A 27,054-nucleotide genomic window follows, 5' to 3' on the forward strand; every position below is an offset into this window, starting at 1 on the left:
TTCCAAGATCATCCTCGTGTGCTAATATGGCACAGACTTTCTAGCTAAAGAAGACAAGTGATGTAGTTATAGAAATAGGCCAGCAACTCAGGAGTTAGAGACCACACCTGTGTGTAAAGACACCAGACAGGATATGTGTGGCAACAGGGCACTGAGGAGAGTTAAGGTTTCTCCACATGGTTGGCTTTTCTCTCACCTGTTTAGCCTGTTTGGAACTTGCGATGTGATCAATTATATTCAGTACATCAATTTCCCCTTGGACATAGCCTTTTAGTATAGCATAACGAAAAGATATCTGATGGCTCATCCTTTTGTCTATTATATGCAGCAACTTTGGTGTTATGAGCTAAAACAAAGGGACTGTTATTAAACATTAACTGTATATTCTTTGGTTTGTAATTAACTTAGTTGGGTCAGTTGCTTTCTCTGTTGTGCTAGTGGTATAAGATGTGAGCCCTTAGTTTCTGCTCCAGCTGTCATGCCTCCCTCCCATGACAGACTCTTGTCCCCGTGAACCCAATGTGTTCTCTCTTCTCTGAGTCACCTTGATCATAGCGCTTTATCCCAGGTATAGAAAAGTAAATATCATGCTACTATTTTGCATTTCTCCTGCTCCGTGACATTGGAACATGCAGATTCCATGCTACTTCCCTTCTAAAAATATGCTCCATAGGAACAAAGGTCTCAACTAGTCTCTATTCACATTCACAGGTCTACCATCTGACATAAGCATTCAGAGTTTTCTGAACATACTTCTGAACTTTTCTTAGCCCAACAGATCCTCATCTATTTCCTAGACTCTGTCTGTATACACATGTTAGAGAGAATGGACTGTAGTCTTTGGAATACTCTAGACTTGCCTTCCTCAGATTAAATTGTGTACTAGTGTAATCTGTTGTCTCACAGAGTACTACAAAAGTATATACTAAAAACTGACTATATCTGGTTGGTTTAGGTCTTAGTAGCAAAACCATTTCTAAGAATGCATTAGAAAGATATAAATATTCTATGGCTGTTTCTCTACCTATACATCCTCATAGGATAATGGATTAATAGCTTTCCAATCACTTACATAGTCATATACATGTGAAAGCAACATAGATTAGACATGTAATTTTGATACCATAACACTAACTTTACACAATATGAAATCACACTATTTTAGTTCTTGATCTGTGTGAATATATACTATTGGCTTCATCGTTGTGGATTATTTTGTGGTGATTGTTTTATTTCCATTTTAAATTCCCAGCTAACTATATAGACAAATATTACTTGGAATACACTAATATTTACATAAACATGGATTTTCCAAGCATTCTCTGTTAAAAAGGGAAGGTTGAGGTGAATGTCTATAGTTCCATAAGCTAAATGGATTTATAATATAATTTGGGTATTTGAAATTTTGGCTTGTTATAGGTAGCTAAACGTTTAGACTTAAACATCAGCCCACCAGCACCTGTTTTCTCTGAACCTGTTGAGCTGATTTTAAGCTGATATTTCCTGATTCCAAGCCCACAGAGGAAACCGAAGCCCCGTGCTTTACCTTCAAGATGCGTGGGATCCGAAGGAGTCGAACTATGTTCATAAATATCACAGTCTCATTTAACTCATGGTCGTAACTAATGGAGCCTGTTTCTCTAAGTATTAAATCTATGATTCCGATTAAGGTAATCCCCAGCTCAAACAGGAGCCAGGTGTGTGAAAAAAATTCTTTTCTTATTGCTGCCACCTGTTGATAAAAAAGGAAGCGACGTCGTCGTATTTTCTGCTTTTATGAAAGTGCTCCCCGCCCTGAATGTAAACGTTATCAACTGGGCTTTTCCTTGATCTACCTGTCAGACTCTCTGTCAAAAATACCTTGGACAGGAAAGTAAGCAGAGGATACTTGTAACTGTATCCCTTAGAGAAGGAAAACTAAGACTGCTGATGTAGGTATAATTGTACAGCAAGGGTATAGATGAAAGACAGACTTATCAAATGACACTGGAGTTGTCATTGGTCAGCAGTTGGGGGGCAAGCCAAATACACAAAAATATCCTGTATTAGGGTTCCTTGATTTCAAACAGCTCTAAATTCCACAAGAATCCTGAGGTCTTTATTTTATACTATTTAATTATATCAAATGTGTGATGCTGAGTAGTAAAAAAAATCATATATATATGTATATATATATATATATATACATATATATATATTTGTAATTCACATGGGCTAGATTTTATTAAATCAGTTCAAGATTTAAAAATTAATTTGTTCTGTGATGATGTAAAAGAAAAGAAATTTTTAATATTTTGAAAAGTTAAGTGACTGTAAATCTTTTATCTAAACTTCCTTGGTAATTGCATCAGTGCTTTTATCTCAGCACATTGTAAAGCTAGCAGAAGCCATCACACATAAGACATGTTCAAATCTGTGCATCTCAGAGATATTTTTGTCTTTTATTTTTTTTCAAGCCATGCATTCTGCCTTAGAGTAGTCAGACACAAAACAGACTTTGCGGGGTTTGTGCACCTTTTATTTTGTTTTGGTATTTTTGTGTTATTATTTTTCGTTTGATTTTCATCTTTTTTGAGGGGGTAGAGAACATGAAATGGTGTAGATAGGAGGTGGGTAGGATCTGGGAAAAGTTCAGGGAGGGGAAAGAATAAGATCAAATATACTGTATGAGAAACCTTTGAAAAGAATGCGACTGATACAGTTTCAGCTCACTCTGTGTCTCTTCGACCTGCATCCTTGTATTTTGGCAAGGACGAAGTCAATGCTTAAAGCACCCATATTTTACATTGTTGCTTTCAACGTCACCTTTAAAAATGAAATTTGTGGGCTTTGAGAGGACACAGAAGTCCACAATACTCTCTTAGGAAACTCTAGCTGAGGTTGCAATGTGTCTCCCATTACACATTCATATGCACAAATTTCAGATTACCTTAAGTAGAGCCTCTAGAATATAAAATGTAAGAAAATAGTAGTTAGCACACTTTATTTCATCTTCATAGATATCATTTACTCGGGCTATCCAACAGATTATCATAGGATATACACTCATTAATACAGCAAGGTATCCAGTGTACTCAAATTCATCTGCAAAGACTATTTTATGGCATGCTTGAAGAAGAAAGTATCTGCAAAAATAAAAAGGGAAGACAATTTTATCTGAAAAAAAATTACATGAAATATATTTTCTTTATTTGGTCAGTCCTTTTCTAGTTACCGGGAGCCAGAGAGCCCTGCTGAATTCTAGGAAGTTGCCTCACTAGCTAGATATTAGCATCTTGAACAAATCTGATGATTGTTAATCTAATAAAGAAATCAGTGGAGATACCTGATGTGGGAGAATCAAGCGGTTCCTAGAAGCCACACACTTTTAAGCAAAAATCCTGGTGCCAAGGGCAGGCTACCTTCCTATGAACTCTTGTCCAAGGAATTCCCTCAGGTCTCCCAAACAATACAGGCAATTTCTACTACTATTGGTTGCCTACTGGAACTACTAGTTGGTAAGAGCCAAATGCTTGACCCAAATGGTTTGGTCACAGGATACAGAGAAATCAACCTGATCGGGAAGCTTCCTCCTGCTGGCTAGCTCTCATGGTTTCAGGAAATGGCATGAAGCAGCAGGGAAAAATTGTCATGGGCAGTCTTGCTCAGCTATGGAAACTGTGCAGGCTGGCTGGCCAGGCACGATGAGCTCACTGATGCAAAAGTGGGAGGTCTGTTATAGGGACAACCAACTGTCTTCTGTTTGGATTTGATGCTCATGTCACATGAGGGAATTCATATCTGGTATGGTCAAAAAGGTTGTGACTGGGGAGGCAGGAGGCTCTAGTGGGGAAACTAATGCTCTCTATGTGATAAATCAACCTGCTGTATCCACCCAAGCTGCTAAAGAGCCGTGCTTATACCCATAGACTAGTGTTCCTGTCAGCTTTCAGCAGAGATGTTTCCTTTTGTGTTTGTACAGAGAATAAATGTATTCTCAGTCATAAAGGGGGCATCTGCACTACCCCTTGAGAGGTTCAGAACATCATGGAAGAAAGGGCAGAAAAAAAATGCAATAATCAGAGACAGCAGGGAAAGCAGTGTAGTGGACTGACTTCCAGGTCTGACATGGCGGTTGCTCTCCAACTCACAGCAGCTTTCATTGCATAAGAGCTGCAAAAGATTAGGACAGTCGGCATGCCATTATGTCTGGAGTATAGGTTCACCTTTTTCCTGTGGATATACATGCAATTAACAGATGATGGGGAAATGAGAGCGACATTTTCTTCAGTGTTGTATCCACTATGAATTAGTAGACCATAGACCTAACTGCTGTGAAGTTTCACAGACTCTAGCCATAACAAGAACCATGTTTTCTTATCACAGGACTTGGCATTTCCAGATAATAAACCCCAAATGTAGAAGGGTTGCAGACAGAACTGTTTGATAACATATTAACTAGGTCCACTGTTCTTATAGATGCCCCTTATCCAGCAATATCCAGTGATCTTTTTAAATACCCAGAAATACAGCCAAAATACAAGAAAATGGAATATATCTTAGTCTCACTGGGTGACATTAGCCCACCTTTGGCTCAATTGGGTGGGAGCATATCATCTTTCTGCTCTCTAGTCTTTCATAAGGGCCCTAAAATAACTAACTTTTCTTTCTGAGTGAGTTAAAGCCTTTCCTTCAACCTACCCCTCTGTCCTGGCATCTATTAAACCTTTTACTAGATCTATAAATCTCCGTCTCTCTCAAACCCTGCTCCTTCAGAAAAAAGTTAGGTGCAAATGTTAGTGTAAACAAACTACTACCCATGAACCTGCAAATAAATCCCCACTCATGCCCAGGTAAACAACTGTGCTGACTAGTTTTATGTCAACTTGACACAAACTAGAGTCAATTGGGAAATAGGAAACCTTAATTGAGAGAATGCCTCCACCAGATTGGCCTGTAGGTTCATTTTGTTGATTAATGATTGATGACCAATGTGGGAGGGCCCAGCCCATTGTGGGTGGTGCCATCCCTGGGCAGATGGGTTTGAGATGTATGAAAAGGCAGGCTGAGCAAGCTGTGTGTAGTAAGCCAGTGAGCCTCATTTTTCCAAGGCCCCTGTATCAGTTTCTGCCTCCAGGTTCCAATCTTGAGTTATTGCCCCGACCTTCATGGATGATGAACTACAGCTGTAAGATGAAATGAACACTTTCTTCCCCAAGTTGCTTTTGGTCATGGTGTTTCATCACAGCAACAGAATCCCTAACTAAGACAACATTAATGAAACTCATTCAGGGACACACACACACACACACACACACACACACACACACACACACACACACACACACACACACACGAATATTAAAGTTGAAAATGGGTAGTTTAGAAGATTTGGGGGTCAAAAGAGAGTGTAACAGGGTGAATATGTACATGTATGAAAATGTCATAATCAAACATATTATGTACAATTAGCATGCTAATAAAAAGGAGAATATTACTAGAGATTTAGCATAGTATAGAATGTTTGCCTAGCATACACAGCTTCTTAAAAATACAATCAACCCTATTACAAAAAACAAACAAAATATCATTCTTATATCTTTTCTTCTTTTAAGTAATTTTTGTATGTATGTAAAGAATTAAATTGTAATCCACTTCAAAATAGTTTGCAAAGCATTTACGTTATAATTTTAACAGGAACTAACTTTCAAAAGTTACCATCACATTTCCTATTCCAGGGTTGCTCACCTCGATGGAACCCCTTTATCCTTTTTAGTATTGTACACCCAGTTGAGTAGTAATTTTCTAAGGAAGGAGAGGACTTTTTTGCTTTCAGAATAGTTCTTTATGGTTTCAGGACTCATATATCTAAAAAAAAAGCACAGAGAAATCATTAAATGTGTTTTAAGTACCTTGAGATAATACACAACTGTGTAGTCAGGTTGTGAGACCAACTCACTGAAAAGAGCCCAGATTATTAGGAATACAAGTAGTAGAGATCTAACTGATCTGGGGAAACAGTCAACCATTTGACACCTAGGTTTTTATTTTATTGCCATCATCTGTTATGGCAATGAAGAAATACTCATTCTCTCTAACATGCTTGTTCATGGAGATAAAATGAGCTGTCAGACTGGGATAACCCAGTAGTACATAAAGCATCTAGCCCACCTCAAGTGACTACAAGAGGGTAAACATGTTACCTTGGAGAGGTCAATGTCATAAGAGACTCGAAGGCAGGTTTGCAGCACTTACCAGAAGCTGCTTGTAGATTTAATTTTTTATCAGAACAGTTCAGATCTGTGAGCAGTGGCTTGGTTTGGCTCGGCAAGCCCTCTTGATTTTATAAGAAATGTATCTTTACCAAGGACTCTCATTGTCCTTGTCGAACAGTTCCTTAGGCTTTGTGTCTTATTGTGTCATGTTGTGTAACTGAAGAATATTGGAACTCCAAGTATTAGAGCTGACTTTGTCGTTCCTCTTGATTATTTTGTCTCACTCTGAAATTTACGTTTTTTTTTCCTCTCTAGGTATATTGATATCATTGAAAGTGATGCAGTCATTCAATTCTCCAGGATTTAATATGATTCATCTATAAATTGTAAATAGTTATTGAACTAGTCTAAATGGTTGTGGCATGCTATGGATAAACTATGAAGAAATATTGATCTCTTTCCTTAAGTGTCCATGGATCAGTGTGATGAAATAAGCAAGTAACCACTTTCATAGCTGTTGTCATGGAGACAATAAATAGGAGAAAACTCTCCACCAACAAAGTGGATATAAAAATAGAGTTCTGGATAGGAAACCTTTTTGAAGGTATTATTGTCTCAGATAAGATATGGCTTTTTCACAGGTACTAATAAATCTTTAAATTAGGGGATTCCAGAGCCCTAATTACAAAGTAATCAGTCACTAAGCAGACATATCCAGAAGACTGAGAGGAAACTGACACAAAGAAGGGGGCAATAGTGGGCACCAGGAAGGAGCACAAAGGGACTGAGAGACAATGTGGGAGATTGTTGTGACATACAACAATTTTATTCACATGTTAGGACACATATTCAGCATCAAAAAATGTCAAGTCATATACCAGGTACACAGTAGTTTAGGCACTTAGATTTCTGTTTTATATGAACGTGTTCACTCCTGAGACCTCATTTGGGGAAAAAGCATAGTTACTTTGCATCCCAGCTCTGTGATTTATTAGACAAATAACCTCAAGTAAGCAACTCAGTTTCTCTGTCCTTCACTTCCTTTCAATGCATCATGGAGACAATAGGAGCACTTCTTTTATAGAAGCTCTGTGAGCTGAACATAGGCAATGCATGGAACATGCTCAAAAGTGTGTCTGGCACTCAGTAAGAGTAAACAATGTATAGTATTGTTTCACAGGGTGCTGCATATGCACTATGAGTAGGTACTGGTGCCCTTGGTAATCCCTCTGCATCTCCTATTATTAGACTTGTTTTTCTCACTACAGGTCACCCCAACCAGTGGAGCTACTGAGTGGTTCCAATCAAGAAATGACAAAATCAATTCCAACGTAGGTGAGGAAAAAAAAAAAAAAAGCATGTACCAAAAACAAGTGTGATCGATAGTTCTCTAGCAGTGGGAACGTAGCGCTACTACTTTGGTATTGCCTGTCGAGCCTGGCATGTGGCTCGGCATACATTGGTGCTAAATATGTGTCTTATATGTGTGAATAAATTATCACATGTCTCAACAATCTCCTGCATTATCCCTTTAGTCTGTTTGTGCCCCTTCCTTGTGCCCACTGTTCACCCTGTCTTTGTGTCGATTCCCTGTCTGTCCTCTGGGCATGGCATGCTTCTGCCTTAGTGCTTGATTTAAAGGTTAAAAACAAATCAAGTTGGTTTTTTGCTCCCTGATGCTTTGTTTTTGACACATTGCCTCTAACCAGACAATGTAATGACAAGGATTGTTAGAGTGGTATTTATTCATTATTATTTCCACTGTGCTCTGTATATCTGTCTTCTCTGAAGAGGGCACTGGATGATTTTAAAAAGATTCATTTTCTCAGCTCCTTCAATTCTGTGGAGCTCATCTAAGCATTTGAAAGGTATGGATTTAGAGAACAAATGGATTCTATCGTGTTATACATGGACATATCTAAATACATGATAAGGAAACCAAGTTTTAAATAACACATTTTATCTTCCTTGCTGGATATATAAAGTGTTGTAATGATTTGCACAGAATAGCTGGAAATGAAAACTCTTATGCTCTTGGGGAAAATCTGTACTTGAACTGTAGTGAGTATTGAACATCTGTTTTCCTTATAGATATGTGCTGCATGCTATGGATAAACCATGCTTCTCTTGCTGCATACAGCTCTTTTCTTTTCTGTACAGGATAGCATATGTGAATGGGCACAAGACTGGTACATCACATTTAGGATATATGGACAACAAAATCCCGGCTTATTTGTGGGATAAGCTCTAAGCAGACTCTGGAAATGACCTTGGCATCATTCCAGCTGAATTTGAGTTTCTTTGGCATTAATGGGGAGATTAGGATTTGGGAGGTGTGTCTGAGCTTTGGGTAGACATGTCAACTGCGCTGCAGTTTAATTTCCCTCCTATTTCCAACCACAGATCTTCCATTCCCTTACAGAGGTGACGTGAGGGTGCTTTCCCCAATACAGCAGCTGCCCTTAGATGATGGGTCATCTAAGGAAATCAGTACCAGATTACAGACATATGCCCAGTGTTAATAGAGGGTATGTGGGGTCCATCTGTGCTTTGAGAAGGTGCACCTGTAGAAATTAAGGGTCACTTGGCCCCTGTTAGGTGTTCAGAGGGGATAAAAGGAAAAGCACTTTGCTACCGTTTAGCTTCCCATATGGGAAACAAAAAGGAAAAAAGGTTATTTCTTTCAGGAGATGATTGCCAAATACACCATCCTGGAGGACTCAAGTGTGGGAAACTGAAGGGAGGAGATTCAGCTTGAGTGTAGGGTGCAGAGCATGGAGTGTTTGTGCATCTGGTATCAGATGAATGGAGGTTACAACATACGAGCTTAAGGCAGAAGCCCTCTCTTTGCAACATACTTACTCTCCCTTCTCGACAAAGCTTCCGGCTGCACCTACCAACAACTGCACTGCACTCTGGGACAGAATCTCATTCCTGTACTGTCGTTGGTAGCTGGCCTGAAAGAAGTGTTGATTCAAATTATTACATGCTGTGGGTGCAATGATAACTTATTGCCTCCTTAATAGAAAAAGAAACGATGTGTGAAAAAGAAGTCAAAGTCCCCAAATGACCTAGCATGCTGGCAGAAAGAATCTTTACGGAGAGTATGGGTCACCATGTCAACACTGTAGATCTAGGCTTTGGGTAGAGTAAGCAGGTTCTGCCGGAAACTGTGGAACTGCTAGTCTTTGACCAGGGTTCCCAAAGACGGAGTTCTGTGAAAAATAATACAGGGGTTGCTACAAGCTATGTCCCACCGTGAAACTCATGGTGCATATTAGAGTATTAAGGGCATTTAGAAATCCTGATGGGCTAAATGACCTTGGCTCATCTTTACTTAAGCCCATGTTCCCAAATATTTCACAACTCAACTCTGCCGTCTCCTGTCTATTAGACGACACAGTCACCCCTTCGCTCTGTTTATTGATCTACTGAGCTTCAGGGACTGTGTTTGAGGCTGTACAATCCACTACTGGATGCTGGACCTTACAGAAGTGAGCTGATCATGGTTGTAAATCACTGTATAGGACACATTTCTAAATTGTTTCAATTTGGGAAGGTTGGCAGAAGAAATAGAAAAGTGACTTCTATTTCCTGAGCCCTGTAACAATAGATGGCATGCAGTCTCCACTATTCTAGCACAATCTTTTTCAGAGTTAGAGCCTAATTCAAATGCACTCAAAGTCCCCAGTCAAAGGGAAGAGCCAGCCATCATAGTTAAGGGAAGTCAAGAAGGACTGGTCTGATCACCCAGGGTTAGGCCAGCATGAGTCCTATTTCCCTTCTTTCTAAATCCTCTACTTGGGAATTGCTGTCTGGTTGCTATCTATCCTATTCCAGTTTCCTTCTGATCCACATTTTCACCCTCATTTCTGCTGGCTTATATTCAAGACAGGGCACTTCCCTGTCTTTAGAAGTAGCTCAGGGGTAGTTCCGAGGCAAAACTCCGATGACTGGCTTTCCTCTATTTACCTTAGGGACCATTGTCCCTGGAGCATCAGCTTTCAAAAAGATGGAAGAGCTAGCAAAAACCTTTCCCCTACGCTTACCTAACCGGGAGGGGATATTCTTGAGCTTCAGGTGGTAACACTTAAGTTGTCATGACAAGTGTGAATTCTGCAGGTGGGATTCAGCACCAGGCATCCCTGTCACTCATCCACTATGGACCTGGCACTGATGCTTCAAAGAACTCAAGTTCTTGGGAAAACAGTTTAAGAGAATATATCTGCCTTGATTACTGCTGAAGAGAGAAAACTCACAGCTTACAGGACCCCATTTCCCAAGCAGAATGAACAAGCAGAAGGCTTAGAGTCCCGAATGGTTGCAATAGTTGAAAACCATGGGTTTTCATGGGTTTACATGGAAGGAGAACAAACACTGATGCTGTGGAAGGGTGAGTCACAGCGTGTGGTTAGGATTCTGACCTGGATAGAAGGCTGAAACTAGGCTAAAAGCAACTGCTCCGAGTCCTGTTCACTGCTGCACTACAGAGCTTCTCTAATTTTAAACTCTCATTTGAGTGAAAGCACAATAGCCTCTGTGTTTACAGACCAGACGGAAAGGTATCCTGGCAGTCTGGAGCCAAGGAACACCAGAAAGTCACACTGTATAACAAATCTCACATGAGAGACTGATTGGGAGGGAAAACCCCAGGAGGGTAGATGCCTCTGCTCTGGCAAGAAGCAGCAGACAACTGGGCAGAACACAAGGTTTATATAGCATTCCTTGGGGGAGGGCTTTCCAGAGTGGCCTTGGATTGGAGGAATTATGTGACCTGATGGGGCCAGGTAATTATGGGGCAAGATCAGAGATTGGTGGGATTTGTTTTTCTTGCAGGATAGGGCCTGGCCCCTCTCCAGATTTGGGACTGGGACTGTTGGTCTGCATTTATTAGAGGATTTGGGGGAAATCTTTGAAAAGTAACTGGATAGAAATCAGAGAGGGTAGTGTCTTGGAACCAGCTATTTTAACCACAGCTGAAGGCTGTTGTTTGCATCTGTGAAATTCCCAAACTAAACACCTGTTTCTTAATTCCATTTTGTATTTCCTTCTTCCTCTTCTTCCTTCCTTCTTTTCCTTTCTTCCTTCCTACCTACCTTCCTTCCTTCCTTCTATTTTCCTCATTCCCCTCTTTCACTCTTCTCTCGTTTCTTTCTGAATTCCCCTAAACACTGGCAAATGTTGCTCTTGTACTAGCATTTGTAGTACAAATATATTGAGCAAGGGAAAAGCTGTTCAGTACAGTTTTGGGTCCCCAATATTTTTAAAGGAAGGCAGTGGAGAACTAACTATCTGTGCTGACAGGAGACGCCTGTTGGCCAGCTCCATTGCTTCAATGTTGAGTGTCTCATCTATTTCCTTGTTGCAGTCTGGACATTTCACCTTCTGACGCTCTGTTGTTTCTTCTTGGTTCAACTAATTAAAAACAAAAACAATGCATGAATACTAATGTAGAAAAATCTGCAATCTCCCACTAGATTTTTTTTTGGGGGAGAAGACAGAAAATCTGGTAGATATATGAAAATATCCAAGTGTTCCTCATTTTCTCTAGTGTCCTCACAGGGATTCAGTTCTACAGGAGATAAGATAACTGACAGGTGGTGGGGAAGGAGTTGTACCTTTCCTCTCAGTGGAATTATTCGGAGTTTATAAAAACTATCATATATAAAGTCACACTTTGACTTAGTAGTCCTGTGTGGTTCCCTGATAGTCTCAGCATGACTTGTTGGAAATGTGCTCTCCTTGTCACTCACTGCATCAGACCTGGGGGAGCTGGGTAGCAATCACTTTGTCTGCTGCCCTTAGAGCTTGATGACCACTAGTTTAAATGAATTGTTTAAGGCAGAAGAAAAAGTGAGCATGTGTTAGACACACAAATGTAGAAAATTTGCCAATGAAGAAAACTGAAGCTTAGAGAAAATCATTTGCTCAAGATGGCAGAACAGACCTCTAATTCCAGCTACTAGGGCAGTGGTTCTCAACCTTCCCAATTCTGGAACCCTTTAATACAGTTTCTTATGACCCCCAACAATAAAATTATTTTTGTTGTTACTTCATAACTGTAATTTTGTTAGTGTTATGAAACATCCTATGAAAAGGTCATTCAGCCCCAAAGGGGTCATGACCCACAGGTTGAGAGCCATTGTACCAAAGAGACTGAGGTAAAAGGATTACAATTTAAGGCTTTGGTGGACTACAGAATGTGTTTACAAGGCCATTGTTTATGACTTAAGTTGGGGATTAGCTTTGTAGTAGAGCTCTACATTCTGTCCCCTGCTTTTAAAATAAGCAATTAGTTAAAGGCTAGGATATAAACTAGGTAGGTCTTCTGAGTGAGGCAAGGGTCATATCCATAACACAGAAATCACCCCATGACTGCACCACCAAGAGGACAATACCAGTATTTGACCATCTGCTTCTGACACTAATCAAGTGACAAGACCAAAGGCCTGGGCACTGCCTTATGACCATATGGGGAGTGGAATGATAATGCCTAATACTTCAATATGCATCAGAATCTCCATTGTGGGAGCAGGAAGCTTAGGAGTGTTCCAGATGCTCCTGATGCACACAGGTCAGCAAAATGCTGTAGTCAAACACTCAATCAAACTGAAGAAACCCTTGGATTCAATTCAGTATTTGTCTAACCAGAAATTGTGGTTGAATTCCTGGACAGCTTATGGGTATGAAGTAGACTTGGGATCCTGCTTCCTAGAAAGCAAACATCTGGCCCTTCATATAATGTGATGCAGAAAAGAACCACTAAGAAAACCAGCATGGCATAGGACATTTGGAGAGAATTGTGACCTTGGGTAGATCTGGGGACACTGAACTATTTTCTTCCTGGAAGCTATGATGCAATGCTGTCATGGCTACTATTCTTTCTTTTTTTAAATTTTAAATCAGGTTCTCTTGCAGCCTAGGGTGATATTCTAAGCACTTTAAGATGATTATATGTGATCTTGAAGATCCTAAATTAGTTCTCAGATATAGGTAGGGCTATTTCATTCACAGATTGACTTTTGATGCTGACCTTGACTTCTGTTTTATAAAAAAATGCAACCAACCATAAACTAGGCTGCAACCAGTGCTCAGCATACATAATAACCTAAATAAATTGTGAATAAATAAGAGTTTGTAAGACCATTCTCTCTCCTGATCTAGTGAAAAGAGGGCATTTTCTGTGCCTAATTTTCTTCTTCTTCTTTTTTTTTTTACACTATCTTTAAAAGGCAATGCCAATATGCTGCTGTCCTGCTTTAATTTACATATATTTCTTCTATAGTCAAATAGGTTGGGACTACTACTTCATCACACAATAACCACAAAAAGTCTTAAGATGTTTTCTTTACAGAAGATATGGAGTGACAAATATACCTCCCTATGAATTAAACATTACACAAACATTTTGAATTTGAATTCATGCTTATGATTTATCTATATTTAATGACAATCATATTTACTCTAGTGGAATAGAAAGCTATTGCATGCTTACTGCATATGGATTTTGAAGTATAATTGCCTTCTCAACCATGTTCCAGTCAGCATTAGCAAGATCTTTATCAAATTTGAGTGCGGAGGCTGTAGACTTGGTTAGCTCTTGAAAGTGTTGGAATGTGTAATAAACCGATTTATGTTTTGTTGATGTTACATCACGAAGACCTTAGGGGCAAAGAATACATTTTACAAACAACAGAAGGATATAATTTTGATATGAATAATAAAATTTCCTTTTGTTCTTTACTTGTCCACACTAACCATTTGTGCAGTGTTGTGGTGTGTGTGCATGTGTGTGTTGTGTATGCATGTGTGATCTGTATTTGCATGTGTGCAGGTGCACTTGTCTTGTGTGGTTGTATGTGGAGGCCACAGGTTGATATTGAGAAAGCATCTGATATTTTGAGACAGGGTCTCTCACTGACTGTGGAGCTCACTATTGGCTGGTCAGTGAGCTCCTGGCATCTGCCTGTCTATGTCTCCAGTGCTGGGACTACAGGTGCATGCCACCGTATCTGGCATTTATTTTTTGCATGGGTTCTAGATCCGGACTCATGTCTTTATACCTAAGCCCCAAACACTTTACCCATTGATCCATCTCCTAGCTCTACCACCATGAACACTTAAACATTAAAGGTTCTACATAAGTTCATTATTGATATAATACTAACATTCAAAGTGTTTGCACTTGAATACTCCTTTTGAGCTCCAACTGGAAGAGCAATAGTGAATGTTTATTTGAATGCCTACAATACACTAGGGGAAGATGACTCAGCATTTTGTACTAACTGGTCCTTATTTATCTTGATCACCTCTCATGGTGATTCTTTTCTCTCAGTTTTCTAGATGAGGAAACTCTACTGTTTGCAACTTGATCTTCTTCCTCTTTTAGGCTTGGACTAGAACTTATGCAACTGGCTTTTGCATTTCTCAGGCATCCACCCTGAAGTTCTTGGAACTTAGTCAGCTTCCAGACTTGCATAGGCAACTTCGCACATCAGATGAACTACCTGCCTTATTCTCTTGAGGGTCAAATCCCTCTACTGTTTTCTGTCCTTGAACATACACATCTCTAACTTCCCCAGAAAAACAGCACTTGTTATCTTTTCTATTTTATTTTGGGTGTGGTTTATTTATTTTGGTGTATTTGTGAATTTCAGGAATACTGCTTGCCTTTCTTTATTCCAATATGACCTCTGTCAGCTAACAAATCTTACCTGTCTTCAGAATTTATTACTTTACAATAGTGCCTAGTATCTAGAGCATTCTTACTAAAAAAGTCTGTTGAATAATTGGATGACGTTACATACTCTTTAACTATACTAGGTCAACATAAATGATCATCTAAAATAAGTTTATTAGCCTGAATAATTTATAAATTTTATACAGCAGTTCAATTAGAAAACACCGACTTATATTTAGATGGATATTTTCTTTTTAGTGCTTCTTAGAGACTTTGGAATAATTTTTTCTTCTGTCATCATAGTAAACAGTAGAGCTTACCTAGTTTAGTAACTGCCATTGGCAAAATAAATCTATTGATAATCAGGGTAATCAAGCATACTGATACTCCATGAAATAATATCTAGAATTGAAAAATATATTAAATAAGTATTCAGGATAATTTATTACAATATATTCTGTATTATGAATTGAACTAGATCGTAATATGTTAACAGATGGTTGTAGCAAGTGAAGAAGTTGGATGTTAGGCATGAAAAGAGTGATCTGGAGACTCACTATATTTTTGCACTCATACATCTTTAGCATCTTTTAGGAAAACACACAAACAAACAAAAAGTAGAGTCAGGACTCTGTCTTCCCTCTTGAGGTCTGCAAGGTTGATCATAATAATCTCACCTTAAGATGCAATAAAGGGAGAAACATTCTACCATGTTTCGTTAGGACGCTACTTAGATAACTCTACCTGACAAAATCTTTTCTTCCTTGCATTATTAAAGGTAACCACATAGAGTGATACAAGGAATAGAGCCAACTGTCAGCAAGACCCCTCCTTGAGTGAATGGATTCTAAAATAAAAATAAAAACAACTGAATGTTTGTCTTACAATGGTTACTGTTTAAAAATGATTTATAGTTTTTAATTTGTCTTCACTTGAAACCCCTTAGACCTGTGAAGAAGGCTGGTGTCTCTAAACTGATAAGGGAATGAAAATCACTGGATTCCCCCCCCCCCCACTCCCAGTCTTGCAGGTTCTTGACCAGAAGCCTCACTGAGGCCCTTGTCTTTTGGCCTCCCTATAGGTTAGTTCACAACTTTCTGAGGATGAACAAAGGACAAAACAAGAACCCCTTCCCCTAGGGAAGCCATATGGGATTGCACTGCAAAATCACATTCAACACTGAACAACAAACACTCTAATTAATTACTCAAGTAGGAAATTGTAGCTTTCTTTACTTGAGATTTTTCCCTCTCAGAGCCAAGAGAAATGTCAGAGTAGGCAAGCAGGAGGGCCATGTTTATGTTTGGTATCCCTTTCATTTCACTCCAGACCATGATGAACGCCCAGCGCCAGCTGAACCCATGACCAAGTCGAGACAAAATGGGGCTCATTAGTAGAAAGACCAGAAGTCTGGAAGACAAGACATGTTTTTAAGTTACTTTTCGATGGAAATGTTCTCCGGTTTTATTCTTGTGCATTTCCAATGAGCCATACACTGTTGTCATGGCTTCAAAGGGAGCCATGTTTCTCAGAGATACTCATAGGGAGAATGGTTTGTTCTTGTTATTTCTTTCCATTGTTAAGTGGTAGGGTAACTTTGAATCATGTGTGGGTGGTGCTTTCACAAATGGAAGACAAATGTTAGACATTTTATAAGGCCACAATGAGAAGGGGTAAACAGAAATGAGGGGAAATATCCTTCCTTTATTTTTCTTAGAGATTTTCATCTTGCTCAATTTATTCCCCTTGTCATTTCCAACCGTTATACCCATTTTATGTGATAATTTGGGACAAACACTTGGAAATAGTGAGTTGATGTCAATAAATTACTTTTCCTAGATGGAAGTAGAAGGTTAGCTATTTGAGTGATAGCTGTGAGATTCTAGTTATGGCTGATGTTCTTAGTGTACAGTATTAATACTGGAAATGGGAACCACAAAAGTTATTGGGTGGAGAAGATATTTGCAAGTAGGTTTTCATTCTGATTTCCTAAAGAGATATTTCCAATTATAGTTTCAAATTCAAAGAAATGAAAATATAATATTGAGTTAAATCCCAAGATACAATTTCTACTGTTAGGTATAAACTCTGTACAAAGATAGGAAATGCTGGATGAAATATAACAAATATTAACAGTAGTTGCCTCTTAGTAATTGTAGATTATGAATCTTTTTTATCTTCAAAAAGTTTCCAGAAGTATCTGCATTGCTCTAAAATTCATTTAAAATCTGACAAAACTCCTTTGGGTATTACTTTGCCAATGATTACTTGAGAAGTTTGAGCCAACTAACTATTCAATCTGAGGTGTGAAATAATTTTGTTATTTTGGAAAATAATCTTCAGATAAATTAGTATAAACAAAGTTCTCATTTTATTCTTACCTTAAAACAATCAGTGTGAAGTAGATATTTAATGAATAATATACATCAGAAAATGATATGTATAAATATGTGTGTGCAGGGATTAGAAGTCCAACGAATGTAAATACCATAAGAAAACTAATGAAGGACAGACAATTCCAGAATCTGCATGTTTGAGAAGAGTAAGATATAGTTATAATTAATCAACATATTTATTATAAAGCTTACCTATATGACACGTTATACAATTATCAATAAAATAAAGGTGAACATGGCAGTTAAGACTCCTAAGCAGATACCCTCCATGTGGCAAGGAACAAATCAGAAGTTAGCTAGTGGGCTATGGACGTGCTTTACTGATAATACTGGGATGCAGAGCTCTGGGATGGTCTCTAGGCGTAACAACAACCTGAGCTGACTAATCAGCTCAGGACAGGTTGCCCAAGCCGAGAGCTGCACCAATCCCGAGACTGATGCTTATGCAATTAGCAGACGCCCCCAGACACTCCCCTTGCTCTACCCCAATATATGCCCTGCCCCACTGCTGCTCAGGGTCGCTCTTGCTCCACCCACTGTGTTGGATGGACAGAGGACCTGAGTTAACATCAGTTAACTCATTAATAAAAGACTCTGCTTTTGCATCAGAACTGGTCTCTTGGTGGTTTTGGGGGTTCAGAGTCTGGGCACAGCAATATCACAGAGAAATCTTCACTAAAAGGGATGCAAGCTAGTGGGAAAATGGACCCTATGTAAACTCAAGATTAGGTGATCTCTTTTGTCTAAAATTGTGGAAAAAAAATGAATGTTACCTAGAAATTAGTGGGATAGTGTACATATCAGTATCTTACTCTTGCCATGTCGATATAATTAGTGTCATAATTTCATAGCTTCCAGTGTATAAAACAAAGTGAAAACAGAATATTCACTTACTCCGTGAGAAATGCTTCAACTCCTGGTTTAAAACTTGTAGAATTTAGAAAAAGTCCCATGGTGGTCACAGTAAATATTCCAGACAATCCAATGATCTCACCTATGTTTAGAATGGATAACAAAAGGATTAACTTCAGCAGTATTTTGGTCTCTACTGGATGTGAAAATGTCAAATAGTGTGACTTTACAGAGAAGTTATCCCACTTGATTTCACCTAGGAAACATTACACGTTGTTACTGCTGTCCATAGTTTGCTATGTAAACTATGGGGAAAACTCTCAAATGCAGACTATATTGAATAGTAAAATATGTGATGCCCATCTGCATAGTACTTTGGCTTCATATCATCAGCATTTCAAGCATCTCTTCATCTATTCCAGTGGGCAGAACATCCTTGGCAGACCTACTGTTCCAGAGCAACTCTGGATGGGTGAATTGGAAATGACCTGGTGAATTCTGTGAGACCTGGTGAATTCTGTGAGAACCAACCCACTTCAGACACCTTCTATTTGGAAGATAATAGAAGAGCTGTTTTGTAGTAAAAGTTAGGAATTGGGGACAACAAAGCCATAAAATTGATTTCCTCCTGTTTAATTTTTTTATTGGTGCATTTAGTACAGAAAAACTGAAAAGTATAGAAAGCTGTTGATGGATTTCTAAAAGTAGGTATTATACTTGTAAAAACTTCAATTATGTGATTATATATAGCACAAAGAGAAAGCTTATAATCTCACTTCTAAGGCTGTAAATATAATTGTAAAGAAAATTTTGGAAGCCAGGTATGGTGCTACAAACATGTAATCCCAACACTTGGGTAAAGGCAGCAGTGGAGGCAGAGGCAGGGGCAGAGGCAGAGGCAGGAGGATCTCTGTGAGTTTAAAGCAGGCATAATCTGCATAGCTCATCTCAGGACAGCTAGGTCTATAAGGGAGCCCCTGCTTCAAAACCAAAACTCCAAAACAAAACAATAAGTTAAAGCAAAAAACGAAATAAAGGAAGGGGATTTTTAAACTGGAATTCTTTTAGGCAGAATATTATATTTGCCCGGAAAGAAATAATTTGGTAAGCTTTTAACTATGGGATGAGGATCAAGAAATAGCCACAAGTATCCACACATGCTGGATTTTTACATTGAAGACAGGTTGCAAAAATGAAGCAGGAAAGATGAGGTCATGGGAAAACAGAGGGAGCCATTAGATCTGAAGGAATCATGAGCAACATAGTATGATTTTGTTGTGAGTTTCCCAGAAGTGACTATGCATTAAGGCAAAGACAGATGAGGTTGTGAGGAAATAAATGCTGGACAATTCAATAAGTCTTGAGATGTTTGAGTTTGCAAAGAACTTTTGTAGGGTTGGGAATTTTACATAATTGTGTCAGAATCCTTTTTAGGAGTAGAGTGCCCAGTGAACTTGGGTATCCTACATCCATCATCAGTACCCACAGTCATACACTAATAACTCTGCAGTGGAATTGCACAGCAATGCAAGTCCTTAATATACTCCCTCTTGATCTAGTAAATTAATACACATTAAAATATTTATTCTTGCATTTATGAAACATTTTGGATCTACTACTCTTAAGTTCCACACACATATACATTTGGCTCAGTTCTGGGCCACTCTATTTGATTTGCTTTGTATTCTTTGTTTTCAAGAGCTAAATTTTAACTGCTACAGACTTATTAAATGCTCTGATATTTGTCTAATGCATAAAGTTCTTTGCTTAAAGTATCTATTTTCACATATTCAGTTTTTTCTTTGAGGTAGTCTCCTGTGGCATCCAGACAGGCTTCAAGCTTACTATGTAACAGAGGGTGACCTTGAACTCCTTATTTTTTGTCTTTACCTCCCAAGTTCTGGGATTACAGTTGTGCATCACCATGCCCAGATCCACACTCATTTTATAAATTCTTTTTTAAAAGTACAAAATCCCAAGACTAAAAACATGCTACTATTTGATTCAGATTATGAGTAAAATTTTAATTTAATGAAATTAGCATTTTTCCCACAGCCCCAAGTCTTCGTACCTAGAGATGGACAATCTTAAGTTCCAGGTTTTAAATTTTTGTCTCAGAAATGTAAACAGAAACATTTCAGAAGCAAACACTTTAGTACATCATTTAAATTTTTTGATTTAAGTGTGCTGTGCACCATGTGCATGCAGTACCTGAGGAGGCCAGAGAGGGCGTCTGAAGTGACAGACAGCTGGAGTGGATGCCATATCTCTGGCAAGTTTACCAATTGGAATTATGAAATAAGAAATGGGGGCCGGGTGCTTTGAGAAGACCAAGTTCAGGAAAAGTAACTAGAACTTGTTAGGTGACAGCCAAGGCAGGAAAATATTGCTGATGCCTGTTTTGAACATGATCGTGGGCACAGTAAAGTAGTTCATGATGATGAAGAAATTTTTGTGTTATTTATATTTTCTTTGTCTTTTGCTTTCAGAAAATTCTGTTCTCACACTCTCCTTCCTAAAGGTCCTATTAAATTGAAAGTTTAGAGGTGTGTGTGTGTGTGTGTGTGTGTGTGTGTAACATTTCAGATCTTTATAGGAACTCAACTGTATACATTTACACTAATACATACAGAATTTACAGCAACTGACTGATAATCTTTCATTGTTTTAGCTATAAACAGAAATTTTCTCCATTGCAATTTATTCAAATTCTATAGATCTCAGTAACTTTTGTACTTTTCTGTGTAGGTTCAAGCCTCCCAAGTTTATAGCTTGAAAGTTTGTAAATTTTTGTTAATGTAAAATAATCAAAATCCAGATACAGAGGGCTTAGTGTCTTTGTAGAGGGTCTACTGTCTATCTGGTAAGTAAAATTCTTTACATATCTTATAACCTAAGCATGTAACATATTTTTTTTTTTTTACTCACAACATTAGTATAATTGGCTATAAAATTCTTTCTTTAGGAAAGGTTTCACCAAATTCCTCTTTGTGTATTTGTTTTCTGTATCAGGGTACATTGTTCTCTGTGTGCAGGTATTCACATTTTTTATATTGAATGCCTCTATGTAATTTAGTGTGAAGCACAGACCCTCTTACTTACAAACGTAAAAGACGAGGTAGAGAACGGAAAAGATGAGAGTGATGTGATTGACATCGTCACTAAAAATAGTAGACATCCATAGCTGAATCAGCTTGGTGCTTAGGATTCCAAACAAGAAGCTTTCGACCAGATACGACCAAGCTGTAGATACAACATTACGGGCTACAGGAAAAGGGAGAAATGGAAAAATGTCAATAGAAGTCACCTGGCCTTCATGTTAAATGATGCTCTAACCAACTTTTCTTTTTGTCATTAAAATTAGCTCATTGCTGGAATGAGTATCAGAGTACAGACACCTCTTCAAGACACCAAGTTTACTGGACTATATGTTGTCCTGTTTGTAATTTCTTAAGGACCCTCCAAAACATTTTCCTATGACTGAATTAGTTTATGCCAAGTGTGCATAGCAGTGACCTTTTCTTCACATACTTACCAACATGTTAAATCTTTCATTTTTTAATGAATTTTTTAAAAAAATACATTAATACAACCTGCTCAGTCTGTATAAGGCTGCTTATATGGAGGAAATGATGTAATTATATTATGATCTCAAAAACAAAGTAAAAATGATATAAAAACATTATTTCATTATTTTATGTGAAAGTAAGTTTTGGCTACATACATGTCTGTACACCATGTGTATACCTGGTGCCTGAGAGGGTCAAAAAGCGTTGGATCTCCTTGAACTAGAGCCAACATGTGGGTTCTGGAAATAAAACTGTGGTCCTCTGGAAGAACAGGCAGTGAGTGTTGTTAACCACTGAGCCTTCTCTCCAGCCCCAAGTCCTGTTTCTTTGTTTTACAAACGTCATCTGTAAAATTTGAGGTGATATCATATGTTTGTATTTCCAAAATAATTGATGACATGAATGGCTGAGTGCTTTTATGTGCCTAATGCACCTTTGTATGTCTTCTTTTGAGAAATATCTGTTCAGCTCTGTCTTGGTTACTCTTCTATCGTTGTGAAGAGACACCATGATTAAGGCAACTCATAAAAGAAAGCATTTAATTGGGGACTGTTTACAGTTCCAGAGGGTTTGTCCATAGCTATCGTGGAGGAGAGCATGGTGGCAGGCAGGCATGGTGCTAGAGCAGTAGCTAAGAGCTTATATCCTGCTCTGCAAGCAGCAGGCAGAGAGAGGGAGAATGATTCTGGTGTGGGCATTTGAAACCTCAAAGCCTACTCCCAGTGACACACCTCCTATCACAAGACCATATCTTCTAATCCTTCTGTAACAGTCCACTGACTAGGGACCAAGTATTCAAATATATGAGCCTATGGGGGCCATGTTCATTCAAACTACCATAACCCCTCTTTGCCCACTTAAATTTATTATCATCATCTTCAGCAGGATCACCATCATTATCACTATCAGTATCATTAAAGTGTTTGTGCACGTGGCAGTCAGAGGACACCTTTGTAGTGTCAGTTCTCTCCTTCCACCTTTATGTGGCTTCTAGGGATCAAATTCAGCTTACTAGGTCTATGTGTCACGTTCCTTTATTCATAGATTGTTCTCACTGACCTTTCACAATTGCAAATGCAACTTTCCTAGATATATAAAAAAACTTTAATGACCGGCAGTAAGTGGATGGACAAAGAACATTTGGATCCTGGGTAGTGGCATACACTTTTAGTCCCAGCACTTGAGAGGCAGAGGCAGGCAGATCTCTCTGAGTTTGGAGGCCTGCCTGGTCTACATAGCAAATTCCAGGACAGCTAGGGCTGTTCTATAAACTCTGTCTCGAAAAACAAACAAACAAACAAACAAACAAAAACCCCCCAAAATCAAAATAATTTGGCATATATCTACGTCGGAATAACATTCAGCTTTAAAAAGAAGGAAATCCTGTCATTTCCTTACTGTCATACCAGTAAGGATTCACCTAAAAGGCATGCTAAGTGAAAAAAGTCAGACACAGAAACACAGACAAATATCAAAATACCACATGAACACACACACACACACACACACACACACACACACACACACACACACACACACACACAGATACACATACAAGTCACATGTAGTAAAGGTCACATTTGGTCACTTGGAAAGCTTCTTTGGTTGGATGGGGCAGTCTTGGAGATACAGGAATGATTAAGCACTAGAAAGTCCCAGACTTGGAACAGTTATTCTGGATGTGATGTAATATGACTAGGAAAGAGGACAAAATAATCCTTCTGAGCCTGTGATTTAGATCTCAAAAGTCCCACATGAATGCTTGTCTTGAACTTTGTTTCCCAGTTTGTGGCACTGCTTTGGGGGCTGTAGGGCCTTTTAGGAGGTGGGATCTGGCTAGCTCAAATAAGCCACCAGAGGTAAACACTGGCTCCTGTCTTTTTCTCTGCACCTTTCTTCATCACTTGCAGCAACCTTCTGTCACTGCATATGGTGTTAGTCCCCTGTGTTTCCCATTGTGATGAACTGCAACCTTTTGGAATTGCAAGCCAAAATCAATCCTTCCTCACACACACTGTTTCTGTAAGGCATTTAGGCAGAGCAACACAGGAATCACTAATACAGGGTCTCTGCCCATTCAATCCCTTATATTTCATTGGCCTGTCAAAGTGATTGATTAATTCTTTATTGTTGGACAATCTCTTTGTTTTCTCTTACCAAAGCAGTTCTTCATTAGATATTTCTATACATAGTTTTGTGTTTCTCTGGTTTCTTCTTAAGTTCTAAAAACAGTTTCTCTTCTATTTTATTGCTTATTGTTGTTGATTTGTTTTTATGCTTGTTCATTTATTCATTTGTACTGAGACAATCTCATATACCCCAAGCTGGCACTGACTTTGATACATAGCTAAGGCTTTTAACATCTGACCCTTCTGCCTCTACTTCCCACATGCTGGATCAGTTGGGCAAGGAATCTTGACATGTACTCTGGGGTGGCTGAAAGGGGGAGAAAATTCCTTTATGAATCCTTGTCTATACATTTCCATTGGCAGGTAGGGCATCATCAAGATTGCCAAGGGGGGGGTAGATTCCTTCCCACCTGGACTCATTCCCTTAGCTAAGAAGAGAGTATGAGTCTCAAACCTGCCTAGTATAAAGAGGAATATCTCTGGGGATAGTCAGGATATGGCAGGGGGATTCTGTGAATGACCCCAAAGGCACATGAGTTCTAAACATGCAGCTGGCTGTGGCTGAGTCCAACACCACCCACCACTACGAGAGGAGACAATGACTTGTGAAGCATGCAAGAATCAGCTCTTAGAAGCACCCGGTTTGGCAGTGACTTTCTCTTTTAAAACAGGAAGACAGATTTTAGCAAGCAACATGTTTGCTGACTAGATTTATTAAGCCAGGAAAAGCCCCAAAGTAAATTTCTTGGAAACTATCCTTCTGAAAGATTAAAAAGGAGACTGAGGATTTGTTCCATTGTTTTGTTACCAAAACTACTTGCAGGATCTATAAATGGGATGGAGCTTTGTGTATTGTAGTTCATTGCTGAACCCTGAGGTACTAGAAGAGGACCTATCACAGAGTGGACATTAGTAAATGATAGTTGGATTGATGAATGAATGAACTGTGTTATCAGTGTCTTCTTACTAGATTTTCCCTTTGACCCCATTGACAGCGAGTGTCAGTAAGATCCTCTTGATTAAACTGTAGACATAATTTCTCATGAAGTGTTCTGTCAAATCCTCTTGCCAATATGTCATATTCTGTCCTGGCTGTACGTATATCTCCCTGACTAATTTATTGATGTACTTGTGGGTTTTTTTGGGGGGTTCGTTTGTGGGTGACTCTTGAGGTTTTAAGAATTTTCTGAAGACAGCAATGTCTCTGTTGCTCACTTAGCTGTCTGTGGGGAAGGTTGGGTATGCATGAAGTCCTGTGGTGAAAGCTCTCTCAGTAATTTCCTAGTACTCTGGAAGAGGTTTTATGTGTGGTTGTTTGCTTTTTCATACAGAACAGATGGCAAATTTTAAGCTTGTGGCTTTCTATATGAAATAGGGATTCTGGGCTCAAAAATCAGTTTCCAAGCTGGCATGGCCTGGGTAAACAGATACGAAATAATGTTCTAGTGACTTCTTGTTTACAATTCTTGAGGGCTGAAGGTTGGAGGCAGAGGCTTCTTCAACCTAAGTGAGGCAACTTTCTGCTACTTGGATCAGTCACTTTTCAATTTTTTTTTTTAAAATTTGAATTAGAAACAGGATTGTTTTGCATGACAATCCCAGTTCCCTTCTCCCTCCCATCCTCCCCCCCCACACAACTAAAACCCTATCTATCACATTTCCTTTCTGCTCCCCCTGGATGATGAGGCCTTTCATAGGGTGTCAAGGAAACAAGGCCCTCTTAATCAACATGATTAGGGCTTATATGAACTCATAGAGAACATGTACAGGGTCCACACGGATCTGTATCAGGTCCTCTGCAAATATATTATGGCCCCTAATTTAGTGTTTTAATGTGATTCCTGAGTGTGTGAACAAGTATGTATCTGATTCTTGGGTCTTCTATTGGGCTTTTTTCCTACTATTTGTTTCTTTTGTCTAATTCCAATGTGTTAATTTTTGTTTTATCTTATTATATTTTATTGTGATTCCTTAAAAGTCTGTTCTTTTCTAATGAGAGACAGAAAGGGAGTGGATCCAGATGGGAGGGGGTGTGGTGAGGGAGGGGGAAGGGTAGAAGGAGGGGAAACTGATTAGAATATTATGTGAGGAAAAAAATCTATTTTCAATAAAAGGAAAAAATAAGATCTTGAAAAAAAAGGAAAAATGTGCTCTTCTGGTGTGCATGGAAAGATCGCTTGGAATTTTTCTTCTTTTCCAATATGGGGGATAGTAGAAGGATCATATTTCAACAGAATGTAATTAGGAATCATATAAACCCTTTGTTCACATCCAACATCCTAATTCTTCTCTAAAAAGTCTACCAACTAGGGACTAAACATTCAAATATCTGAGCCTATTGGGGGCCATTCTCATTGAAGCCACCACATCCTCGACTAGGATAATGCCACCTTGGGCCTCAGAAGTCAGTGAGTAACATAGTGCATGCTACTCAGGTCTTTGAGAAGATTGCTTCCGTTGCTTTCCCCAAATCTGTACAAATGCTGCTACAATAAAAGCCAACTGTCTTCCTAAGTATTAATTTCATTAAAAATGAAAATATTTTTAATCTTGGAAATCTTTAAGGAGTCCCGTGGAATTCCTTCTCCCACTACCCACTGATTCGGAGACTAAACATTGAGAACCAATGATATTTTAGATTTTCATCAGAAATGAGAACTAAGAAGCTGTGGAGTGATTCAGGGTGATGTGTAAAAGCTGCAGTTGCTGCTTCCAAGCCCTGCTCCTGGCTCCTGCTCCTTTAGAGAAACGCATAGGAGATTGTGCCAAGGCAAAGGAGAAGGAGCTGACTTCTCTTCCTGTGACTGGATACACTATTGGCTTATCTTCTAAGCTGTTTGTTTGTTTGTTTGTTTGTTTGTTTTGCTTTGTTTTCATTTTGGAAGGGAGAGGGTGGAAGTGCTACACAGTAGAAAACAAAATGACAGCAGCAGTAATAACAAAATCTCATCACATCATTGTTCAGAACAGGCCTGAGGAAGGCTGCTCTAAAGAATAGCCTCATGGAAAATTTCACCCCAATCTACAGCAGAGTCAAAACATGCTGCATAAGAAAGAAGTGTTACACAAAGGTCAAGTTGATTAAGTTGAGTCAATACCTGACACTTTTTTTTTTTTTTTTTTTGGTTTGTCGAGACAGGGTTTCTCTGTGTAGCTTTGGAGCCTATCCTGGCACTCGCTCTGGAGACCAGGCTGGCCTCGAACTCACAGAGATCCACCTGCCTCTGTCTCCTG

The 27,054-nt window shown here is 38.9% G+C and overlaps 1 protein-coding gene across 1 annotated transcript in view; it reads right to left on the reverse strand.

The window, feature by feature from the left end:
* Slc9c1 (solute carrier family 9 member C1) overlaps positions 1-27,054 on the reverse strand; it is a 59,887-nt gene that overhangs the window by 26,524 nt on the left and 6,309 nt on the right. Inside the window, exons 6-17 of the mRNA XM_027413261.1 lie at positions 21,225-21,386; positions 18,165-18,264; positions 17,256-17,399; positions 16,110-16,284; positions 15,195-15,276; positions 13,690-13,856; positions 11,484-11,609; positions 9,057-9,151; positions 5,728-5,847; positions 2,930-3,125; positions 1,547-1,732; positions 197-346 (exon numbers count right to left, since the gene is read on the reverse strand). Coding sequence (XP_027269062.1) covers positions 197-346; positions 1,547-1,732; positions 2,930-3,125; positions 5,728-5,847; positions 9,057-9,151; positions 11,484-11,609; positions 13,690-13,856; positions 15,195-15,276; positions 16,110-16,284; positions 17,256-17,399; positions 18,165-18,264; positions 21,225-21,386 — 1,703 coding nt within the window. The remainder of the gene's footprint in view (positions 1-196; positions 347-1,546; positions 1,733-2,929; positions 3,126-5,727; positions 5,848-9,056; positions 9,152-11,483; positions 11,610-13,689; positions 13,857-15,194; positions 15,277-16,109; positions 16,285-17,255; positions 17,400-18,164; positions 18,265-21,224; positions 21,387-27,054) is intronic.

This window comes from Cricetulus griseus, chromosome 4, assembly GCF_003668045.3.
Source record: "Cricetulus griseus strain 17A/GY chromosome 4, alternate assembly CriGri-PICRH-1.0, whole genome shotgun sequence".
Lineage (NCBI taxonomy): Eukaryota > Metazoa > Chordata > Mammalia > Rodentia > Cricetidae > Cricetulus > Cricetulus griseus.